Source organism: Pterocles gutturalis, unplaced genomic scaffold (assembly GCF_000699245.1).
Source record: "Pterocles gutturalis isolate BGI_N339 unplaced genomic scaffold, ASM69924v1 scaffold511, whole genome shotgun sequence".
NCBI lineage: Eukaryota > Metazoa > Chordata > Aves > Pterocliformes > Pteroclidae > Pterocles > Pterocles gutturalis.
Genome location: NW_010097426.1, coordinates 25,196 through 51,247, shown reverse-complemented (window position 1 = coordinate 51,247; position 26,052 = coordinate 25,196). Strand labels below are relative to the sequence as shown.

The window sequence follows — 26,052 nt, the reverse complement described above, 5'->3', positions numbered from 1 at the left end:
TTCCAGCCCTAACCATTCTATGATTCTAAATTAATAAACTCAAAGGAAAAAGACTATTTATCTTTTTTTAAAACCATCCGGATTTCACACACCTCTCCAAGCACTTAGACAGGTGTATGACAAACATCCTTGTAACAGTGACAAAAGACAGTTTGGCTGCTGTGTGCTTTTTTCTCCAGGGGACCTTTATTATTATGGCCTGCATGTATATTGACTCAAACAGAATGAGAACCTTAATCTATATGTTTAGACGAACTCAACGTCTTACACCAAAACCCTACTACTAGTGGCATCTTGTAATAGTCAATAGCAGCAAAACTCTCAACTTCCTCATGATGCTTTTAGATACCCCCATGAACTATGTACAGTTACATTTACTGTCACCTCTCCTCCTTGCCCATCTGTTCATATTTTCGATAATTTTGCAAACATAACTATACAGAGATGGAAAAGAGCTATTCTGTAAGCACCTATATATGCTAGGGATAAAGCTAAAAAACTTTATTTTGCTGCTTTCGCTTACACTAGTTCACCAAAAGGAACAAACCATATTGACAGAAAAACTTCTTGCCCTCCAAATTGACTTGAGTTTTTTCGCTGAAATTTTAAGCACCAACCAAAATTTTACAAGCTTAGAGATCCAACAGCCATATAGAGAAAGCAAAAAAAACCCAACTGCCCCAGCCAAGATACTTACATGTTGACCAAGTATATCTTAAACAATACCCACATTGGCAATTTCAGCCTCCTTCCCTCATTGAGAAAAAGGTGCTATTCAACAAGATTCAAATATGAGTCTCACTTGGAAATGGGAATCTGACAAGTCCTGCAGTTGCACAAACTATTAATAAATTTGTCTTTTTTTTTCTTGCAAACTGATATCAAAGTTGGGGGTGAGAATTAAATACATAAATATTGAAACATTCAAAAATGTATTTGCTGTTGAAACTCCTATTTGATGTCCTGTAATAGGAAACATATGGAAGAGTAAAATTCTGAAGAGAATTGTTTCTATTTCAGAATTTCACTGTAAAAATGAAAAGTATACCTCTTGATGATACACAACCTACAAAGGAGATGAATTATTGGTGAAATTTGTATAACTGATGCGTTTTGTAACATTTATTTTAAACATTATCTGTGTAAAAATCTGTAAACCATTTCTTCTAGATGTTTATTTTTCTGACTGAACTGTATTTTTCCTGAAACAAGTTATTGTCTCCTGAAATATTGGTACTTCTTGCAAAAAGTTTACAGATTAGTAGGTAGTATTTAGCCTAGGAAAAAGACATTTAATTGCAAAAAGCTCTCATGCTGAAAATTGCCATATAAAATGTCATATTTTACAGCTGCAGTGGCTCAACTTTTCTATCTAGGTAGGCCATCAGTCACTTCATAAACATGACATTAGGTACCATCACCCAAGCAGAAATGAACTGATTCAGATTCTAAAATTCAGCTGTCTTCTCTTTTAAAAGGCTTAAATGTTTACATAAGACATCATTCTACGATTCTGTGATTCTACAGTCTTTACTGAGAACCCCAATAAAGTGCTCTGGGTAACCGTATTAGATTTATATTCTCTTTTCCTCTTTTCCCACAGGGAAAAAAGTGGGAAACATTTTTCCAGTTGTATGTTGCTGAAGAACTAAGAAACACAAAACCTCCTTCATATGTATAGCTCGCTCTTTATGTCCCTGTTGAAATCAATAGCAAATCTTCCATTCATCAGATTTGACACAATGAGGAGTGAGTAGGCACATGTGATGGAGTACTGCAAGTTCTAGACTGTAAATACTGCCAAGAAATTTAGTTCCCTTACCTTGGCTTTTTCACCATTTTATATCAGTAAAAGCTAAAAGGTTAATGTTTGGTTTACTTGCATTTTTCCTCTCTGCCCTCTATTTTCTACCATTAAAGTTTTGCCAGTAATGATTTGCTTTCTTCTGCTTAAGGAAGCACTATTCCAGAAGGTTCTGTACCCCATACAGTCTAGAACGCAGTAACTCAATACTCTCACAACTGCATCGTACTATAGGACTAGCCTCATGGACTGCAAAATAGCGCTGTGCAGTCACACACCAACCTGTAAAAGTCAAGATACAGAAGTCCACACTCACTTCTCCGTGGGGTTCAGAAAGAGAACAGAATCACCATGCTCTTTTCTTTTCATGTTACTGATCCAGATCACAGCTCAAAACCATAAATAGCTGAATGTGCAATGCCAAAGAAATTGAGAATTGCAACTCGTGAACAAGCAGTTTAGGGCAGGAATTTCTTGAATCTCTGTCATCATGAAAGGGATTATGTCACTGAACTACAACCTCCAACAAATATTTTCAACATTGGTAGCAAAAATCTAACTGGCTGCATTTACACATCACAAATCACAGTACTAATTGATAATATTTTTCAGTGAAATTTTTGTAATACAAAAGTAAAAACTAATTTCTTTGAAATGGCTTACCTCATCTAAGTCTTTAATATAAACAATTTTCTCTTCAATACCAATAGGCATTGGCTCGCTATGGGGGATCTTCACCTCTTCGTACATTTTATTGTTTTCTCTCTGAACTGACTCTGGTAAGAACACCTAAAAGAGTATTACAAGAAAATTATTCAAAGTATGAAAACAAAAAGTGTCATTACATATAACCCACTTTAAACAATCGTTTCTCACTTTCCTTCAAAAAACTAATCCAAAATAAAAGCAATTGTCACTGATTCATTTTACAGATAGCACTGAACCTCCAAAGTGGAAAACAATCAGTTTTACTATTCAGAAAATGGTCCCCAAACGACAAAAAAAACCCTCCATTTTATTAAATTTTGAAAAACATTAAGTCTAGAATCTCATAAACCATTTTGTTAAAGTTAATTCAATGTTTTCCAAAAGACAGAAAGAGAAAAATACCGTTTTAATGATTTAAGTGACCCCAGAAGTAAAAAAAATACATTAGTTGAGAACTAGATTATTTCTAGAGTCAAAACCAGAATATATGAAAGTGTTTAAAACCCCCTGCAAAGATGCACTGCTTCATTCATTGGACTCTGATAAGGAGGAGAATCTCTAAGGGAACAAAGGGAACCCTGCTGCACAGTGTTCACTGGGAAAGATGGGCTGTTCAAGAAGGGTCATGCACCAAACACGTACCTTTGCACCGCCAATGAATGCTGATGTTTTCATAGCTTCAGCTCGGGAATCATAAACATGTGGATAATGAATTTTTTCAAAGTCCATCTCTCTCTGTCTACCTAGGACTGGCATACTTCGAGCATTCAAAAGTGCTAGTTCTCTGTGAGCAGAAAAATAACTGCAATAATTCTGTCCACTTTAGGTAGCCATCACAAAAACTGCATGTGGTATATTAACATCAGAGCAAGAGTTGTGGGAGTTTAAGGGAAAAATAATCACATAAAATAATTAATAAAGGAATTTTACAGTGTTATTCTCTGACATCAGTTAAACCAAGTTGTTATAATACATTGTTTAGATAAAATCAAAAGTGCAATCCTATAAGTACAAGGCTTATCCTAAATGCAGTTTTGCCTCTTTTTTAAGCAAAACAGCAACATGTATTCACAGTTAAATACCAGCTCCACTATATCTTTCTCAATATGAAATACAACAGCTTATTTGCTCCTTATCCTCTCCCTCCCCTACTCCTCCCACTACCTCCAGCTGACAACATGGAAAATAGTACCTATTAATCTTGAGAAGAAAAAAAGATAGTTTTGATAGATTTAGTACAGACTTCATAAATCTTAAGCAAGTAGTGTGTGTCCAGGAATTAAGAAAGATAGCCTCCCCCTCGAATCTGCATCTCCAGCCCAAAAAGCTGAGATCAAGAAGATTCTCTTTAAGCAGATCACCGTTTTCTTTCCCTGAAAATTAGGTCTTCACATTAAAAAAAATTTCTACATTTGTAATAAAATGTGACTTGAAGTCAGAATCACCTACTCACCAAAGCACACTAAAAGAAAACAAACTATTATGAAATTTTGAAGTAGCAATTACAACAGAAGCATTTCTCAATTTTGGCATTTATTACCTTTGCATCCGCAGCTCTTTGGGATCGAAGCAAATTACTCCTTCTCCAGAAACTTCTCCATCTTCCCCAGCTTGTTTTTCTTTTCTAGCGTTTCGCTTTTCTTCCCGACGATATTGTTTCATTAACAGTCTTTCTTGTTCAGACTGAATTGTAACTTGACAACCATAATTGGGCTTAGGATTTTCTCCTATAAACTTCTTGCACTGTTCTGCAATACGATAACAGGTATGCATCTCCATAAGTACTGGATTCCATCTCTGTTTTCCCCAGTTTTCCTCTAAAGGTTTCTCTTCTGAGGTTTGGTGGTTGGGGTTTTCTTTGGGGCAGGGAGGGGGAGCCCGTGTGTTTAAAGACAATTTAGCTTTCTTTAGATGACTGTGCAGCAGTTGACCTCAAGAAATCTAAAAGTAGTACCAGTTCATGTCCCAAATGTAGGATGATTAAAGCTACCATTGTTAAGCAAACAAAAATTCTTCATCTCAAAGCAAGAGGATAGGCTAGCAGCAAAAGGAAGGGCTTTTTTTTCTTTTCTGTACTTACAACTTAATCAACAGTGGAAATGCCACTTACCTCTCCTCTTACCTGTATACACTGATGAGTAGAATGGTGTGAAAACAGATTAAACAGGCTGGGATTTTTAAACAGCCTCTTCACATAACAATTAGTCATATGATTTGTATGGAAAGCATACTTACAATGTGATTTCCCTAAACAAGTGAGAAGAGAAGTCCTGTTCTATACAACCACAAGGACTCCCTTCCTCTATGTGAATAAGCAGCAGGATTGAATCAAAAAGAATCAGAACCACAGAACAATTACAGTAAACAATAAATCTAGGGGAGCAGGGAACCCAAAAAAGCCCAGTCACATTCACCCTTCCGAGGCCATTACTGGCCAAAACCAAAGACACAACCAAATACTCAATGAGGTGAAGAGATTTGTTTTGTTTTTAACTATATCAGTGATTTTAAACTTCTGTTTTCAAAATTCTGCAAAGAGATTATTAGTTTATGTAGGTTTGACTGAATATTATATACTTAATTCAATTACGTTTCATAGATACTTTTGCAGTCAAACTCTGAAGCCAAAAACTTGAAATCTTTTTTTCATCAAATAAACCCACTTGACTGATGTTCTGAACTATTTGTGCCGCTTGGCTTTCACCTTCAGTAACAGTGAAACTCTGACAACTCACAGTATGAATACTGGATAAAGTGACTATAACTTGTTCAATAGCATTGAAAAAATGTTAATAAACTGACAACATGTCCACATTAAAACCATCACGTCTGTAGCTTTAACTCTCTCTCTCTTGTATTAAAAGGGGACAAAAATGCAAAAATGGATGCAATTTCCTGACTAGATTTAATTCACACTGAACACACAAGGGCTAAGAACTGTTATTTGATTTGTCTGATAAGCACAACAATCAACTTTACTGCTGTGGAAGTAAATTACATAAGAAATAGTCAAATAATACAGCAAACTACTAAAATGCAGTATGTGAACATTTCCTTGATTCGTGCTTATTTTCTCAAGACACAAATTACTAGAAGTTGACTAAATTTCTGCAGACACAAATGATTCCCTTCCCCAAATGCAATTCTGGAACAATAAAACTTCAATCTCCATTAAAAATATCATTTTGATCAACTTAAAAGAAAAAAGCCTTATTAAAATTAATAAACTGAACTTTGGGCAGAGCATCTTGAATCTCAGAGCAGATACTCAAACATCATTGACTTCTTTACCACAGTGAAAGGGCTCTCTCATCAGTGAAAAAAAGTATACAACCAGAAACGTTTTCCTCTTGTCTCAAAAGAACATTGAAAATATTCTTTCTCCACATTCTAGCAGAAATTAGTGTGATAGATTTTACTGATGGCATAATGAAGAATAAATTCATAAAAGCTTAAAAAAATACTACTTCTGATAAGCGAGAAGAAAATATTTGTGTAACTAAAATCTGCACATAGGAGAAAAACTGGAATAGTTCAGTTTCTACTGAATGTATTTTAAATTTCTCATTATTTGATTATTTCAGAAGGGAAAAAACCACCAAGACACAAATCATGAACTGATAAAAATAATGGTTGTTCTGATGAGTCTAGACTAACCATCAGCACAATAAGAGGTGAACTTCTAAACACTTCCCTATATAACATTTCACTTAATATAAACATACTAAATAGGGTTTATTTGCATTTTTAAAATTAGTGTGAGGATATAAAAGTCCACCACTACTGCCGTTATTCGCATTTTTCTAACTCCATGTGCTGTGAACATGCTGCATGGTCCTATCTATGTCCATGTAAGATTTATCCCAAGTCACAACCTATTCACCATCAGATTTATCTTTGTCAGAGGAGAGAGTGAGATGACTCATTTTTAAACAGCAATTTATAAAACAGATTTTAAAATAATTACTCTGTGCAGGAAATTTATCTTACAAAACCAAAAATCACAGTATAAAACCTGAACCCGTTTTTTTTTCCTGTCATTTATCGAACCTTAAGCTTCACTTTATTTTTTTTCAGAAGTGGTTGTTACTATGCTTTTTCTCCCCAAGACCTACATTTGATGATAGTACAAAAATAGAGAGTAAGCAAGAAGGCAGATGAGGAATAACTAATATTAACTTATTTGCAGAGTAATCCATTAAAATGGATACAGTGCAACAGTTAATACATTTAAAAATTACACACGCCCATAGGCAGTTGAAAAGTAAATAAATATATGCAATATGTATTTGTTTACTCTGTATAACCAGACCGTGATTTTTTTGTTTAAGCCCATATAAAGATACCTCACCCCTCCTTTTTTTTTTTTTTTTTTTCTGTCTTGCTTTTTAAATACACATAGACAGTACTCTTGCTTGAAATATAACTGAACAGTTAGAAAACTACTTTTTATCCAGTTTGGAATAAAAATTTGGTGGTCTCTTACCTTGCAGAGTCTGAAACCTGTTATCATTTGGACAAGTCAAAGATTTTTCCAGAATCAGAGATCTGTTCTGTAGCAGTTTCTCTATGAGTTCAAAACCTTCTGGGCCCAGCAGTTCAAATAACTATAAACAAAAGAAGTCATAAGTCATTGTCCAAATTAATGTAAATTTATAAGTAGGACTGCAATATTTAAACAAAGTAATGAACCTCAACTTCAAGTAATTCAACACAAAAGGTATCATTGCTAGTATTCAGCCACATTCTTGATTACAAAAAGGGAAAATTACAGAAAGCTTTCAGCTTGAAATATTTAAAATCTGTGAATTTTGTCTATTAAGTAAAACTCAATTTCTCTTAGAGATTCTTGTATAAAACTTGTGTCTTCTCAAGATGAAACTTCATGTGTCTTTCTTTATGGTTATTTACATAAACTATGCCACAAATTTATTCTCCACAATCTAAGCAGATAAATCAACAGAACCAACGCTTTCTCATAAACATCAGATAAATAGCAAGTTATTCTCATTCCAGTGAACAAGAGATATAACCTACTGCATTTGCACAGTCACATCCTACCCAAAAAAAAAAAAAAAAATCACAGATGTGGAGAAACGCAGGAATTTGAAGAAATAATTAAGACAACACTAGTATCAACATCAGTCTATACTACTTGCACATAGAATGCTGTGTCTGTGAGCATGTACAATTCAAACACATGATGTAAGTGATGCACACCAGAACAGAATTCCATGCCAATACGGACTATTTTGGCCCAGTGATTCTCTTAAGTTATTAACTTGTAGCAGGTTAGATAAACACAGTTCCCTATTTAAAGTTCCCTTTTCCACACAATACTGTTTTTAATGGAAAAAAACCCTCCCAAAACCATTAAAAAGTTACCTGTCCATCTTCTTTGTAATTACTTTATCAAAAATCAAACCATTACAGTAGAGCAGTATGTTCGTCAGAACCCATTGTTGATTTTTAATCCTGCTTAAAACAATTTTTCTCCTTTTTTTTTTTTTTTTTTCAATTTCCAAAAAGGATAACAGGGCAGTTTGTCCTTAGTGCTCTTTAAGTTTACTGCTAATATGACACATTCACATAACTTCATGTATCAGGTAAGAATGAAAGTTATGATGTACTTTGATGTGATGTTCCATGAAAGAGTAAGACTTGAGCATAGTACGATTTCTGTTCTAACTACAAAATTATCTTACTGTCCTCGATATAATTTGCCAACTCCTTAACAGAGAGTTTTTCTGTGGCTGTCTGACTCCTGCCCTCTAGGAACATCACGAAATAACTTTATACTGCCTCTTCATATATTTGCAAAAGTTTTAACACTGCTAAGGGCATCAGATCAATGACCTCGTTCTTCAGGCCAATCTGTACTTCAGAATATACAGGCTGCCATTTAAAAATAAACTTTAAAACGGGGAAAAAGTGTTATTCATGGCCCTCAGAGTTTCTATGAAAAATGTTTGTGCAAATTAGTACATTGATGGCGGAGATTGCAGAGACCATGAAATAACAGCTCTGAAATGTACAGTCTTGTATTTCTTTCATAAGAGTAATTAACAGTGGCAATTAATTAATCAGACATGCAGGCTGCAAAAAAAAAAAAAAAAAGAACAAAAGCAGCAATGAATTTGGACAAATAGAAAATTGTATACTCTGATAGAAGGAACAAACTACAAAAATACAGGACAGGGAACTGCTGGCTAGACGTCAATTCTGCTGTCACGGATCTCAAGCTAGATGGATTTCTTTTTATCCAGTCTTCACTCACTAACAATGATCATTAATTCTCGTCTTTCGCATAGCTATTCACTGTCATTTTACCACCACATTTTAGCTAATATTAGCTAAAGATATAAGATGACCTTGTTTTTATATTTCAAAAGAAAGCAGAAAATTAGTACTCGGAAATTTGAGGAGCAGGTATTTTCCAAGGGTCAATGCTTATAAGGCAGGGAGGGAAAAATAATGACAAAAGCAACAAGAAAAAAAGGGTATCTGAAGCGGCTTAATTGTATAAAGAACTGAATACAGGCTTGCCTCAACTTTGCTAACGTCACATAAACTGTGGAATACCAGCAACACAGGGAAATGAAATACTTTCAGTTCAACCACATCTGGGCTTAAACACTCATCAAAGCAGCACACACAGTTCAGACTTACCACGTTGCCCCCAAAACCAAACCAAACATACACCACCACCCCATCACCCCCCGAAGGTGGTAAAAGTCATTCCATTTTGCCTTCTTGATCGGTGGACAGTGTGGTACTCATTTGATACCAGCAGTCTGAGAACTGTCTATACCACCTAAATAATCTTGCTGCTGTCTGAAAAGGAACTAGGCTTTAAAAACATTTTAAACAGCTAAGACAGACTGAGCTCATTGTTCAAGACAGAGGTGAAAAAGCTAAAGAATACAGAAGACCAGAAGCAATGACCTCTTCTTATTGATGAGATGTCTCCCACGCCTACTAGAAGCCTGACAGAGATCACAGGTGGAACACAGCCATTGAGACCTAAACCAAGACAGAAGTGCTGAGTGATGGATAAGAAGTTAAAGAGCAAGATCTGTCACCACTTGCCACTGATGGTAGAAATGGTGACAATGGTAGAAAAAGTTTGCAAAAAAGGAAAAATAACTAAACTTGAGGACTTGTAAGACCAATATGTTATTAATCATCAGATTTGTTCATATTATAGCAGTTAGCCACTGCTTCCTAATTAAGGTATTAAGAACCACCACAGAATGCTGCTGTTTCAAAACGCAATTCTTTATCTTCTCATTTGTTTGGACTTCCAAAAACATGTCAGGGTCCATTCACAAGGTTTTCTACCATTTGAGAAAAACTTTTACATTCTTTGGAGTTTTTAAGCCTAATTTTCAAAGTAATCAACAAATTAAACAACAATCTGAACTTCTATCATGATAGACAACATTAAAGATCTAAGCAGCAACTGCACCCTATGGTAACTCATGAAAACCAGTATGAGTTGGAGAGAAATCACCACTTGTTGGGTTCCAACTTCAATAAAGTGAATGCTAAGTCTGAACAGCTTCAGAAACAGAACAAAATTTGCTTTCTTAAAAAAATCCCTTTCCACTGTAAGAATTACATTTTAATATTAATAATCACATTACCCAAATAAACCTGATCAAAATTTAGACAGTAAACATGAGTTAGAACAAAACAAAACCCCATATAGTTTATCTTATTCAGAAGAGAAAGAGGTGCCAAAGTCTGCATAAAGTAACCACCTCACTACTGCTATCAATCTTACACTGGAAAGCACTTACACTCTATAGTGACAGGTTGACTGTATAAATCAAAGAGCAGGAAAGAGAAAATGAGGAGCTGTGTTGAACTGCCTTATGCCTACTAGGAGAAATGAAGCCCCAAGGCACAGAAAACATCTGACCAAGGCATAAAGCAGCCTTGTTTTGCCAGGACGTATCTTTCCTACAGATTTATTTTTTTATGGTATAAATTGAAGCTATCAACATAGGCTGGAGTGGCTAAACCACGTGTAAGAGAGCAAAATCCACAACACTTTTCAGTATCTACTAAACACTGATGCAGTCCTGCCTGCCCCAGTTCAGTCTCATGCCTGAGTGTTCAGCTGGAGGCAGAATGCTGAAGTGACTGCTTGCCAAAGTTGCTTTGCACGTTTATTTACAAAATACAAATGTATTACTTGTCAAAGGAGGCTGTGTGATTTCCTAACACACAGAATAGGCTTCCTCAAGATGGTGTTCAAGGTGATTGCCTTACTACTCTGCAGAATATGTCCATAAAGAAACAAACTTCACAAACAATAGTGAAAGAAAAACAAAGTCACGATTTACGTAAAATGGAAAGCTTCATAAAATTATGAGGCAAGTTGTCAATCCTGTCTACTCTTAAGTATCTCCAAGTAATTAAGCACTAACCCCCAATGAGCTGCATTGCTCCTTTGGACAAATACCTAGTGTAAGTTGTACAGACATTTCTAATATTCACTATGGAAAAGGAGAACTTCAGAGGTTTTAAGCTGTTGAGAAAAGACTTTTGGATACAACATCTTGCTTCTAAATATTTTGCTTTCTCTTCTAGAGAAGAAAAGGCAAATTGAAAAACTGTGATGCATGCCTAGCAACTTACATAGTTTAAGAGTCTAATTATTATGTTTCCATTAATCAAACCCAGGAGTTAGCAGGGTCATATCCAATTCAACAGTCTGCAGGATTAAATTTCTAGCATTCAAATGCCAACTAGAAGCAATGAATCTTAGGACAGTAAGGCTGGGGACCATGTTGATGACAGCCTAATGGTAGCTTTTAATTAAGAAACTATCAGAGTAGCAGAAAGTTCTTGGAAATATTTTTAACACTTTCCTAGCATCATATTTATTTCTAACATATTGAGCTTCCGCCACTCGTCTCAAGCGCTCAGTGCAATAAGGGGACAACAAGGAAATTTATGCTTAAAATAAGGATGTGCAGGTTTGAAGGGCAGACGTGTTACTGGCACTTAAGCCTGTAACTTGAATGCTGTTAATGACTTCACGTGGCTGATGGAAAAATATTACACAATGCGTAATACTGCATGTAAAAAAAAAAAATCAAAACAAAAAAAACCCCAACAGTTCTCAGACCAATGGTTATGCAGTTCATGATCCTTGCAGGACCACCTGGTAGAAAAAAAAATCTGTGCAATCTTGTTTGCAAAAATCTGTGAGGGTTCTGACACAGAAAGTGGCACAGGTGCATAATTCTGTATTCAGTGTAGGTGCTAGCATTTCAGATTTGATACTTTATTATATATTCTGGCCTGAAAAGTCAACGTCCAAGACCCTGAGAAAAGGCAAAGCAATCTGGTGAATGTTTATAAGCTGCCTTTTTATTAAGTTATAATCAGATAAACTAGACAGCGGGCAGCAGTTGGAGAGGCTGTGTGTTGATCAGTGGTTTCCTGAATACCTGCCAAACTATTATGTTCCTTTTAGTCAGTAACAGCTTGTGCCCAAAAGGAACCCAGACTGACTTCACTAACAAAGGTCCCAGATGCCTTCAGCTACTACTCAGTGACCATAAAGGCATAGCTGAGTGTGATATATGGTCACTCATATTTGTTTGAATAATTTTTACATTTCATTTTATGTGCATATCCTTAATATCTGGAAGGAAGCGCAATGAGTAATCAATCTAGGAATGAAAGGACAAGATGTGTCATATTGCATTAGAAAGGTGAGGCGAGGTGCCCATGCTAATGATTCCTATTGAATGTATACTAGTTATACAGAGAAAGCAAGAAGATGCAGATGGCTGTCTTACAGTCAGACAGCAGTCTATCTGCCAGAGCAGCTAACAAGCAAGAAGCTGAACCCCAATGAGATGCATGACAATGTAAATTTTTTCAAGTAAGGCTCAGCCATTAAAGTACATCTTTATTTTTGAACTCACAGTTCAAGACTTAAACAATATTTTACTCTGTATGTTAAATAGCTAATGTTCACTTCTTAATTCTATAAGGCACAATTTACAAGGAGCCTTGGAGGTCCTTAGTGTGACCTCAAATATGGGGTACAGAACTTTGAGCATTACTTTGATACCACGAGGACATTTTCTTGATTTCTGCATCTTCTGTGAGGTGGGAAGGGATCCTATAAATCTCAGAAAATATTTTGGTTTTCCAATGCAAACAAAAACAGACTAGGTACAGTTCTTGTACCTTGCTTGAGTCTTAGTACCAAGTACTGCTCTGCAGCCATAAATGAAACAGAAACTCAAATTCAGTCAACTGTGGTTTGTCCTCTGTATTTCTCCTAAAAGTTGGTCTAGGTTACAGAGTACCACCTGCACAGCTAATGGCTATGCCTACACTTAGTGGCTTGTTTGCAGATGATTTTGCTTTACAAGGCACAGTTTTCAAACAGCCATGAAAGAAACATCTCCATAGCACAATCTCAAGTTTCTTCTGTTCCACTAGCTCTTAAGTAACTGAAACAACTACTTCATTTCAAAAATTATAGGGAAAACACTACATTTTTTCTGGGGCTACAGGCTTATTGCAAAAGCTGTCTGGATATACTACCCAGTGAGTACCAGACACAAAAAAATTCATATTATCTACTGCTTAAAAATTTCAGTAACAACAAAAAAAAAGAAAGATATTGAGGACAGAGGACTGTTTTATTTTTTTTCTCACAAGAAAATTCAACACAAACTTCATGGATGTTATACATACACTGACAGCTATTTACTACTGTGCTGCTGAAAAGTAATGACTAACATTATTGTGGCCTTCCTAAACCACGACACCATTGTTATTAAAAACAGAAATTAAGTGTATAAGAAAGTCATTCATCTCTCAGATCTGCTTTTCAAGTCTGGCATTTTTGAATATGCAGTCCAGCACATTAAGTCCATTTATACAGAAATAATCTTCCAGGCCTAGGAACCACTTCCACCTAGAAGACTTGCATACAGTCCTAGAAAGCTCAGCTTCACTGCACTACCTCACAGTGGCCAGCCACTTTTAAGCACTTTGAAGGACAGTTGCTGATTAACTGGGTGTAAGCAAAACACATTTCTGATTGCTATTCCTCAGCACAGGGGCTGGAGGATTCTCATATTGCAACCTCAGCAACCACTGTGACCAGATAGGACAGAACAACGTGCCCATGGGAAGGCATTTTAATGGGACAAGGAGCACCTAAGGCTCAGGCAGTCTCCAGCGGAATCAAGTGCCAGCTTCTTGACTGGCACCAGATAAATGAAAAGTCACTACTTGTCATCAGAAAGGTCTTAAGGGTCTGTCCGTGAAATCAGTTAGCTTTGAAATTTTGGATTTTACTTTCCAGTCAGCAATCAGAAGAAAATACTGAACTAAACACAGAGTTAGAAACAGGCAGATTAAAGAAAAGCAGCAAAATTCTAGGCATTTCCCCAACAAAGCCTTTCAATTTTACTTATAGAAGAAGGCAGAGTAAGGAAACTGATATAAAAGTTTTCATATGACATTGAGTTTGGGAAAGATATTTGCGTAAAGATAACACATTCACGACAAAATCTGACTCAACTTTGAAGTTTTGGTTGCTTTTCTCATTACTACATTTGTAGTGCAACAAGAAATGCTGGAAATCTGGTCTTCAGCCCAGGACACATTTTTAGTCCAGGTGTAAAAGTTTCATCTGCCAGTAAAGACACAGACAATTATTCTTTTCAATACCGTCTCTCCTCAGCACATCAGCATACACTCTATTCCTGTATCGACAGGTCACTATGCAATTTTACTTCAACTACACACTAGTAGAAATAAAAGAATCACAGCAAGAAAAATTCCAAAATGAGTATTAAAACGTGAAAACTAATCTCTTAGAAGACTCAGCCTACAGGTACCAGTCAAGCCTTCTTCTAAATCAGACTGAAATCTAAAGTTAAAACACAAAAATTGATCAGTTATAGGAAAAAAAAAATTTTTTTATAGCAAGATTCAAAAACCAGACTATCAGATTGACAGCATATGCAAATATTGCTTAATAGGCCCAAAACAGTTGTCTTATCTACTTAATTTCCTATCAGTTTTGATTACAGATATCTCTTCAGTATTTTTCTTATATAAACAAATTAGCATAATCTGTCACAGCATAATTCTAAAATATTTGCTGGAAAGCTTTCTCCAGCAACTTGTGCAAATCTGTACTAAAACTGATCATCGTACTTGACAAAGAGACAAGCACAAAACCACAAAGCATCTTAGTAAATTTTCTTAGTATTTTATAGTTAAACTAAGTAGACCAGAGAGATCACCACCATCATCAATGTTTTAACACTGACTAACAGATGGACTAATTTTGAAAATTTCAAACATATAGTTACAAGGTGACTTCCACCAGCTAATTTAGCCTAAAGACTTTGGTAATTAGAAATAATGTCAAACCCAGCTACAAAGAGCAGACGACTAACATGCCTTTTGGAAAGGAAGCCCTGAAGACCAATTCACGCATAGAAAAACTTACTGTTACATGATTTCTTAAACTAGTATTTATCTTCAGAAGTATTCTGGGATCAGCTATTTACGAATTTTGAAGGAAAAAAAAATCCTAAAACTAGCTAACTGCTGCATTTGCCACCTTTTTAAGCATAGGGAGGAGATAAATTTGGAATTACTAAATGAGTATTTGTAAAGGTGCCTGCATCACTATGGCAATAATACAAATCCAAATTCTGATGAAAAAAAAATAATTAAAAAATCTAAGATAGCTTAACTTGAACAGGAGACAGCAGATGTCCATTTCATTCTGTAGTGAGAGCAAACAGCAAAGTAGATACCGGGATATGAAATTCTGACTTTAGCCAGAAGGAAACATACTTTTATAGAGGAAGTTTCTGTATCAGAATCAAACACCAAAACCAATTTTTTTTAGGGCTGATTATTTCAGCTACTTATAATATGGTGGTTGTTGGCAAAGAATTCTTTTCTGCAAGACAACACCTGCAGATATTCCTAAAGGACAGCAGTTCCTAAACCTGACTGTTTCAGAAGAGGGACTTGGTCGAGCACAGGGCCGTCCGCCTCCAGTCCCACACTTCTGCTACCCTAAAGCGTAGCAACACCATACAAGAAAATGCCAGAAAGTCAACCAGTTAGCTCATGTTGCTTAACTGAGGTGGATGACGAAGAGTAGCAAGAGCCTCTAATATGCAAAGCTAGTTTTATCGCCATTAGGATAGTGATTTAAGAACAACGTGAAAGGCAGCCAGGCCCAGCAGGCTTCCCCAAGGAAATGGGCCGAGAGGCCTCCCTCCTGCCTTCGGTCATGCTGACCAGCCCCAGGCCACACGCTCCAGCACCCTGGGCTGCCATACGCCCAAGTGGGTGAGAAGGAAACATGGTTTATCCCCAAAAATAGCTTTCTGCATTATTTTAGGTGTGCCTAGAAAAAGGGTTTTGGCTACAGAAAAATGAAATTTTAGCCTAGCTTTCCAAGGAAACAAGGCCTACCAAATCACTCTGTGCATTTACCAGAGCATGAACTAACAAACAAGTTTTAAGCCTCTTCAGTAACTTCCAAATTTAAGAGAGAGACGGAAATGTTCAGAGATACGAAGGGGGCCAGTAGAGGAGACTGATCTGAATGACTGTTCTTTGTGCCTCCTGCTCGTATTCCCTGCGCGGCTGCAGCACAAGCACAGCGGCAGCGGCACACGTCCATGAGCCCACCAGTAAAGCTTCAGCACAAACTCTTCTTCAGCCGACAGAACATGGGGTATTGGAAACCACACAATGCCGAAGGCTGCAGGAAACCCAGCCCTGTGACTTCTGCAGCTTAAGCAGCTGTGGGTTTGGGTACTTTTTGTAGTGTTTCCCCCCTTCCTACCTTCCATAAAATGATTTGGAGGAAAGGGATTTTGTGTCTAGTTAATGAGCGAGCTTGAATTTTTTGGGTGCTATCTGACTGCATTTCTTGCAGAATTTGTAGTTCCTTATGTCTCTGTGTGGATGTAAAAAGGACATCTCAGCATCAAAGAAAATAAAAAAGGGAAAGCTCTCTCAGCTACAGACTGGCTCACCCTAGAAAAAGATCTCATTAAGTTTAATGATATATTTAAGCTGATGCAAAAGTTATCATGAATAGATCAAGCCTCATACCACCTCAAAGATATAGCAAGCTTCCTCTCAGTACCAAATTGAAGTAAAGGAGTCGACAGGAAAGACAGAAAGTTACTGACAGGAAGGAGAGGGACCAGCTCTTAGCACCAGGATGAAGCCTAGCATCTCTTGCTCTCACTGTGGCTCTTTCATCATTTCTTAAGTTCTATCCTCAAAAACCAGCCCTCAAACACCATTCAATTTAGTTTCTTATGAAAGGAGACAGCATGGCTCTGTTTTCACAAAAAGACAAACTTTCCTATCATCCTTGGGGTTTCAACAGTCCTTGGACATCCGCAGAACTGTATACTTCTGATTTTAAAAAAAGAAGGCCACAACTAAAAAAGGAGAAAACTGTATCAAAAATAACTGTATTATTTTCTCTATATGAAAGGGGAGCAGATAAGCTCCATGGTCAGGAATAGTGAGACCCAAGCTTTGTATTGTATGAATATAAAGTTCTTAGTAATTTTAATAAAATTACAAAGAGAAGAATATGAGCTTGAAAAACCAGTCTCATGCAAAGTTAGAAGCTTTGATGATAAGAAAAAGATAAAACACCACAGGGGTGATCCACATATGCCTGTACTTTTCCATAATGGGTACTGCTTTTATGAACTAGGTAATGAGGAATAAGGCTTGTGATATGTTAATTTGTTACAGCTAGAAAGACCTTTTACTGAACGAAAGGAAGAGCCACTTTGACGCTTAAAACCAAACATGTTTTAAGTGACAAGTTGCTTCGACATGAAAATATCTGTGATGCAAGGGTACACACACACACAAAACTAAAAGCCAAGATTACAATTTCACGATACATTAAGAAAAATGCAGATTAAATTACATCAGTGTGTTATATCCAAAGTTCTCATGTGGTGTTGCATATACATAACGATGAACGTTTAAATTAGCTGGTTTTACATCAAAATTGAAGTTAAACAGTAGCTTTTTGATCTGTCCTCTCAAAGGAGCCTCAGAAGAAGAGCTATCCCACTTCTTTATTGATTTTAACCAAAAAATAATTTCTAAGGACAGCTTGAATTTTGTTTATTTTCTACTATACAAACAACTTACTATAGTAAACTTGTATGTGACAGTTAGTAAGAGGCAAACCGAATAAATTAACTGTTAGTAAACAGTTGCATGAAAGTAACACAATGGCAACAGAAATTCGGTCTGTCCTCAGGGAATTTCCCTGGCAAAAGTCTTCTAAATTGTGCAAATGCAATGAGGAGCCATCCTGAATTCAGAGAGGTTTGGAGATGAAATTTTGGAGTAACTTCAGGGAGGACATAAGCAAATAACGACAAAACAGAAAGTAGGAGGAATGTGAACTATTAAAAAATTACTCTGGCTATGAGCAGTTCCTGTTCTTTATTCTGTCCCAGATACTTGGAAAAACTACTAGATATTGCTCTTCCATGATTTATAACGAATCTCTAAACCATGATACTGAAGCTTGGGATTCATAACCATTTGTAAACATTCAGGCAAGGATCCTAGACACGTTTCCTAAACTTACAGCTAACTTTACAATTGCTACTAGATCAGTAACAATCACGAGTAGGGCTGACTGAAGAGTTCTCCAGGACCAAACAATGAATAATTCTGGAAGTCAGGTAAGTACTTCAGTTTCCTTTTGTCACCAAAAATAAGCCATTTATACCTTTTGAAGAGCCTTACATGGCTTTTAGATAACATTTTAACTTCCACTTCAGACTTTGTTCAATACTGCAAGAAAAAGTACCAAATGAATGGTAGTTCAGTAATAATGAAAAACCAGTACCAATAGCAGAAAGTATTTAACAGGTACAGGGACAAACCAATACAATCTATGACAATTCTCATTACTAAAGAGCACTGGTAGTCTAGCTATACCCTACATAAAAATGGATATTTAATATTTATTGAAATAATAATAATAATAATAATAATCTACTCCTGATTCTCAGTGTCTGCTTAAAGCCCTTACAGGCAACTGAATTTCCATGTCCAAACGGAGCAATTAGATAACTTACAGCATCCTGAAGAACATCTCAGAAGGAGCAGACAACTGCTATGTGTGTAACAGTTGTGAGAGTTGATGCTCATGCACATTTTTTTTAACAGTGAAAATTGCTCAGTTACTGCAAAAGCTGTGCTAGCACTGGAGACAAACTTGTTTAGAATCTGAAAGTTAACTGAAACTCTTGGTGAGATTTTTTCCTCACTAAGAAAAACAGACAATATTTACAAAAGGTTTGTTTTATGCTGCCAGTCTATCGCTATCCCCTCCCTCTCTCCTTCAAGAGAGTACCTTTTCCTGCAAGCCGCAGTCCGTTGATGGATTACTCCCACACTAAATATGTTTGTACTATTGCTACTTCTTTGTATCAACCCAGACTAGCAGTTATTTTTTCGTATTTCATTTCCTCTGTTTTACATGCTGTATTTAACACGCTACCTTCTATACGATGGACCTCCTGTGAACCCTTTTCCAGTTATATTTTAGCAGCTCCTATATACAGTAATGATGAAGTCATCTTCTGAAACTGCTTTCCCTATCAACAGTCAGTCTACGTTAACACATTCTCCACTTAAGATCGACTACGAAATATAGTTGGAACACTGAGCGTATCTGTCAGTGCTTACAATGAAGGTCTTTAAGGTCTTTACAATGGGATATAAACATACAGATGTTGATGTTTTTGAAATATGTTCACTCAAAACAACATTTTCTGTTTGGGGCTTTTTTAGTTTTTATTTAAATATCTACATACCTTGATACATATTTTTACATTTTCAACATCTGCATTTTCTTAAATAATGCCAATTTAACTAGCATGTCATGACATTTAGCCTTTAATTTGATTACTTTAAGTGAGGAAAGCAAGTAGACTCCTTATTCCAAAATTCCACTCACAAATCCCTTCACTCAACTAACTTACACAGTTTTGTTCCTTAATAAACTTAACATTAATAAAGAAAGGTTTAATAATGACTTCTACATAACAAAAGAAAGTGCCATGATTTTTTGCTATTCTTACATGTACCCTTCGCAAACCTGATCGTCACAAACATAGGGCTTCAATAAACATTGCTGAGTAACACAAGATAGTAATATGTAACTATCTATATAATATACTATATATGTACTATATATAACATAAAAGTAATCCAAGATTCTGAAACACAGAATGCTTTTGCTGCTTTTCTGCAGAGTCTATGCCTAGCTTCAGCATGGCTTTAACGTGCTAAGTTTAGAGGCCTGGACAACTTCTGCAGCATGACAGAAATACACTCCTGAGACTCAGTTTTGGCATCAAATATCCAAGATTTTCCCTGTATTAATGCATTTTTGAAAGACATTTCACAGCATCTTTTGTCTCTTACAATATATAACTAAATAATAAATATGGTAGCTCATAAAAAATAGCTCATGCTCTAAAACAAAGTGTTTTTGTGACAGAAAAACATAATGTAATCTAACCCTATTTTCCATTTTGAACAAAAAGTTGCAGCATGACTACCCTCTGCTCACACGAGCATTCAGTTTTTGCTAAATGTTCTACATAGTTATTAGTACATTTGCTTATATCAGTTGTTCAAGACTATTTTATTAGCAGCCTAAACTAGTTAAAATTAGTAACGTGTAGCTAATGAGTGTGTAACCAGATACCCAGTTCCTCTGTGAGAAAATCTCACAAAAATGCACCAGCATCATAACACTGAAGCTCTTTTAAGTGGCAAAAATTTCCCACACCATGTAGAAATACATAGTAGTGCAACCCTATTTTGTAATGCTGCTATTTTGCTGTCTGTGCATGTAAAGTATCAGCTATACATATAAACAGTTCTGAAATCACCTCTGTAAAATACGTTAAAAACATAAGCACAGACTAAGACAACTAGTAAAAACATAACCCTTTTGAAATCAAAGACAAATCTACAACTTCTTATTTTAGTGATGCTAGTATTTTATCCTAGAGGTTCTGTCATTGTACTTTACACATGTTTAATTATTATTTCAAAATATATTCAATTTTCCTATATCTTTCACTTTGGACAATCACATCAGGCATTTCACCACTGACTTCAGTTTCTGGCCAATTTAATTTTCTCGTTCACTAACAAGCTGTACTGTTTACTTATGCCTCAGTATATTATGCTATTTATTATATTTCAAAAAGTGTTTTCAACTACATTTTCTAAAGATTATATACTAAAACTACTTCTGTTGGCCTCAAGTTCTGCCAAATAGCATTTTGATACCAAAGTTGTTTTTCTCCACCTAATAATGGCTTGATGAAAACTGTGCAGAGAAAACAGCAGCTTTGTGCTGGGGCTCTTCGAGCACCTTTGGTTCTGCTTCAGATGAGTTAGAAAATGTGCAGATGGGAATCCTAAGCCTGAAGAGAAGAGCAGCGGCTTATACAGAAAAGCCAAGTTTTGGCTTTGACATGGAACAGAGAACCTTCTGGGAGCACTGAAGCACATGCAATTAGACTGATGTGCCGAGCTAGTGACAAGTAAAACTGAGTTTCCAATAGAAGAACATTCATGTTTGATATTTGGAGGAGCTAAGTATTTGCAAAGTCCTATATCTGGCATTCTACAAAGCAGCAAAAAGCTAACGCTTCAAGTCATATTCTGCTTAAGGAAAGGAAAGTACACATCCTCTTTCACACCTGCACACGGCATTTTTCTGATGGACAAGGTCAGCTTGTAACTAGGGGAATGGCTACACAGGGCATGAAAACAAGTTCCACTTTGCCCTCTCAGTCAAGCAAAACTATTACTCAAATATTGAGCCAGAGCCAACTGCACCACGCCCAGATAATGCAGCTTGCTCGTCTAGTATGTTACAAGAATGATCTCAAAACTAGCACTTGAGCACAACACAAGTCTGGAAAAAATGACATGTCAAAGCACTTTTCACAGTCAGTATAATGTGAACTGTGAAGAGTTCAGAGCTCTTAATATAGATTACATATTCAGACCACTCAGGGAATCATTCTCCATATAGACTTGAGAATTATTAAACTGAATTCAGGTTTAGAAATCAGAGTTAAATGTTTCTCAGGTCATCAGATTTTTGGATACTAATAGCTAGACCATATAGGTTTTATTTGTAAAATGTAACACTAAAGTTCTGACTACTTTTGAAAGCAATGACCAAGAAGTAAGTAAATACAGTGCCTGCAGCGTGTGCTATTGAAACAGCACACTAAGTCACCAGCAGGAAACAAAATCTACACACACTTGCTTGGCCTTATTCTGAAGTAATGTGGTTTTGTGTAATGCTTACAGTGCTCTTCCATTCACTTACCCGAATTAGTGAGCAAGTGTGTGCAACCTGCAGGAATTCAAAAATCTTTTTATAGCTGGTCTGCATTATAAGCTCTAAAATATGCCCCTTCCCATTGAACTGTATTTCAATGTAATTTCAGAATGTTACATTTGTCTTACCTTAAACTTGAAAAAAGTTTAAATGTTCACATCAATAGTGTTAGGCTTTTAAAGGGTATTAAAAATTTGGTCATGTAAATTGACTGTGTCTTCTCCTAAGAGAAAAATGACCACTACAGATTCCTGTTTAATGCAGGAAACTAAATTAATGATTCCTCTGAAAAACAAATGTCCATTATTTATAGATACTTAATTTAGGAGACCAATTTAACAATCTGAAATAAAGGTCACTTTAAAACCTAATTGAGATTACTTGCAATGCAAGGACTATTTATTTAACGTATACCATAATTCATTAATTTACATATAAGGTTAAAATATATGTACTTAAAAGGCCCACTCATTTATTATGAGATTCTACTAACAAGGAACTTGTTACAAAAAAAAAAAAAAAAAGAAGTTTCTTAACTTAAAAAAATAAATATTAGGGTAAAGGATAGTTTACACTTGATTTTAATGCAAGAAATCCATCAGGAAAAGCGAAAACTTAAGTTAATACAGAATTAAGAGTAAATATAACAGAAGAATTTTCTGCAATTCTATTTATTTAATTGAAATGACAGGATCATAGAACAGTTAAGGGTCTCCAGGGTTGGGGACTCCACATCCTCTTGAGCAAACTCCTCCTGTGTCTGACCATCCTCACAGTAACAGATTTTTTTTTATGTTTACATGGAACATCCTGTTTTACAGTTTACACACTCGTTGCCTCTCATCCTGCTGTTGGCTATCACCATCAGGTCTGATCAGATCAGACTCCCCTGAGCCTTCCCTTCTCCAGGCTGAACAACCGCAACTCTCTCAGTCTCTTCTATGTCGGACACTCCAGTTCCTTCACCATCTCTGTGGCCCTTAGCTGGACTCAGTCCAGTATACCCATACTGGACATCACCCTACAGCTTTCAGATTTTATCTGTTCATCTTGCTGCTCAGAGCAGGGCAATAAAATGCATAAGAGTGTGATGTTAATTAAGAAAGCCTAACAATCAAATAAGAACTACAGAGAGTTTTAATAGCATTTGCTCTGTGCTGCTTGCTGGCTTCTCCATTTTATAAGCAAAATGACACAAGTATACCTATCAATAAAATAGTATTAGCAACAGAGTTAAAAGAAATTTAGTTGATGACATGTATTCTCCAGAATAAGAGGCAAGTACTGATCAAAGTCATTTTAGACACACCTTTCGTCATGATCAGACTATCACGTGAAATGCAGTATCACCATTTTTTAATTACGACTTTTTCAACTTTAGGGGTAGGGGTGTAGGGGAGGAAGCTTTGCTCATATATGAGGGGACATCATCAGATGCAGTAAAATGATGGTAATCCAAGAACTGGCTGTTTGAAAGATAATAATAATAGATGAAGGTGGTATTTACCCAGCCTCACAAAATACTCTTTCCTTGCAGCACTGTAAAACACCAAGTGGAGTCTTCCCCTCAAAAAACCCAAACACCACAAAAGAATTTAAGGGGTCTTACCTCCTTTATCAACCCATCAGTTTATAGAGTAACATACCACTCAATATTCATATGGATATCAGAAACTAATTCTGCAGCCAATATTAAGAAAGAAAAAAACACAGAGGCCTTCTATGTTCTAGAAAAATATGCACCTTTCTATAGTATCCACAAGATACATGATGATACATGATAAAAAGTTTTCTAGAAATAAATAAAAGTGTAAAAAAAATAAATCAACTGTAACTAAAGTTCTAGGAAAAACAAAAAAGTACTGTACTATCTGTTGACTGCTGAGCTCTATAGTTTCCATTCTGATCAGAATTAACAACACTGACCAGTCCTGTTTTACCATGAATGATGTGCCTTGTGACTTGCAAGCTGCAGTGTGAGGCTGCTACTTCTGTTGCCAAATCTGTCCGTTATGTTTTGGTTTGGACATGATGAAATACAAGTTGGTTTTCAAGTATCAAGAAAACACACTGAAATCCAAGTTTGTCTAACTCAGGAAAAGACTTTATAGTCTGTAAATATCTCTTCCTTATTTAACTGCAATCATGATTTAATAAGAGTTTTATATGTAAATTTCCTTCTTATAAGGAACCGCATACATTTCCAGATGGTAGTGGTGCTATACTGGATTTGACTGGGTAGATTGGAAAGACTTCCTAAAAGATGAATACAGAGGAAAAAAAACTAAACCGAACCAAACAAACCTCATCTCCTACTATGTGTTTCTTTTCTTTACTGGCTCACATCCCTATGTCAGGGAATCATTTTAGTGTCTTCTGGTTTGAAAGTATTCAGGCCCATTTTCCATTCTGAGCTCCACAGACCAGCTGACTTTGCTCTCTAGATCCCTTACTCTATCACAAATTCCCTTTTTGAAAGAAAAATTTTGATTCTTAATTATTAAGAGTGTTAATTACTGACTTGTTACATTAACTAATTTCAATTTTAAAATTTAAATGAAAATTTGTCTCTGGTTAAAAAATTATATTTGATTTTGGATATAAGGATAAGGTGGTTAAAGAAAAAGGAGTATGGATATAAAAATGGCAACATTGAAGCTAGGAACAAAATTCAGAGACCTCACTGTTCTCGCATCTTGAGTGCAAGACAATCTTTCATAAATCTTCAAAAACTGACACACAAAATTGCAGGTCAAAGAGCACACATCCACAAGTGCAATAATACTGTGCAGAAGAAAAATATAAATATGATTGGAGAAGAGTAAAAGGATATATTTTGTAAAAAATCAAAAAGATATGTAGGTAACTGGAAAAAGGCATAAATGTAGCATGGACTTACTAATGATACATCACTTGGTCTAACACTTCATTAATCTAGAAAATTAATAATTAGCAGTTGTCTCACATCTGGATTTCATTTAAACACTGCAATTTTCCACATGAGGACTTGTTAAATTCATGGGGATAAGCATTAATGGAAGAACTAAAAGTTGGCAAGGAACTGCCTGAAGGGTAAATGAAAGGAAAGGCAGTGTGGAAAAGGTGCAGCATCGTCTGGAAAAAAGTTACAAAGACAGTTCTTTGATGCTCATTTTTTAAATTGGTTTTTTTTTAAAAAAAGAGGACTGTAGCACAGGAAAAGTGATCATAAAACCAGCCCTTAATAAAGCTAGAAAGCAGATAACAAGGGTTCATTTTAACCACCCAGGCAACAAGACTCTGGAGCAGTCTTCAGGGGAGAAGTTGGGACAAACTTTCCCACATTCTTTTATTAATGAGTCTTCCTTCGTTTAAGATATTGCACCACTGACAGAAAAGGTCCCTTCCAGATTCTGTGAAAGTTTAAATAGATTTTGCTTTCCTTTACTCTTCTGTACTTCTGCAGAAAGACAGGTGGCAGACACAGAGGAGCTTCCTGCCAGTTTGCTAAATTGTGACAAAGCAGTTAAATTCCCATTGTTCTTGATCCCAAGAGCATTTACAGGTTTGACCAACAAAGCATATTGGCAGACATTTGCGGTGGGATTAGGACAGCACAACAGAAACAATGTAGATGAACTCAAGCGGGGGAAAAAAAGATCATTATATTGCCACCAGTGACAAATGCATCTGAAGAGAAGTTACAGGCGGAGGCCCAAGAGACAACAGAGCTCCACAGAGCACAGCCCAGGGAAAACTATCTAAAAGCCTCGATGTTGCTACATCAAGCATTCAGAGACACACAAACACCACACTGAAAAAAAATCCTACTTAATGAAACAACAAAATAATCTCTTAACTTCCATTCTGAAAGAAGCATGAAAAGAACTGACTTTCAGGAACAAAGCTGTAATCTTCTGGCTCTAATGATGAATGTATTACTGGACGGATCTATTAAGGAAGAGGTGCTGCCCAAGTCTTAACCTCTTTTTTTTCCCCTGCCATATATACTTTTCTGATTTCAGGTCTCCTTTGATTTGAAGGGAAAGTTTTTGACCCTTGAAGGAAGGATTCCGCACCTTCAAACTCCATGTTACTATCC

General features: G+C 36.1%; 1 protein-coding gene across 1 annotated transcript in view; it reads right to left on the bottom strand.

Moving 5' to 3' along the window:
* Positions 1-2,467: 2,467 nt before the first annotated feature.
* Positions 2,468-26,052, bottom strand: part of LOC104469813 (activating signal cointegrator 1 complex subunit 3-like) — a gene marked incomplete at its 3' end in the record, with an annotated part of 35,770 nt that continues 12,185 nt past the window's right edge. The window contains exons 4-7 of the mRNA XM_010084884.1: positions 6,999-7,119; positions 4,053-4,260; positions 3,155-3,296; positions 2,468-2,593 (exon numbers count right to left, since the gene is read on the bottom strand). Coding sequence (XP_010083186.1) covers positions 2,468-2,593; positions 3,155-3,296; positions 4,053-4,260; positions 6,999-7,119 — 597 coding nt within the window. The remainder of the gene's footprint in view (positions 2,594-3,154; positions 3,297-4,052; positions 4,261-6,998; positions 7,120-26,052) is intronic.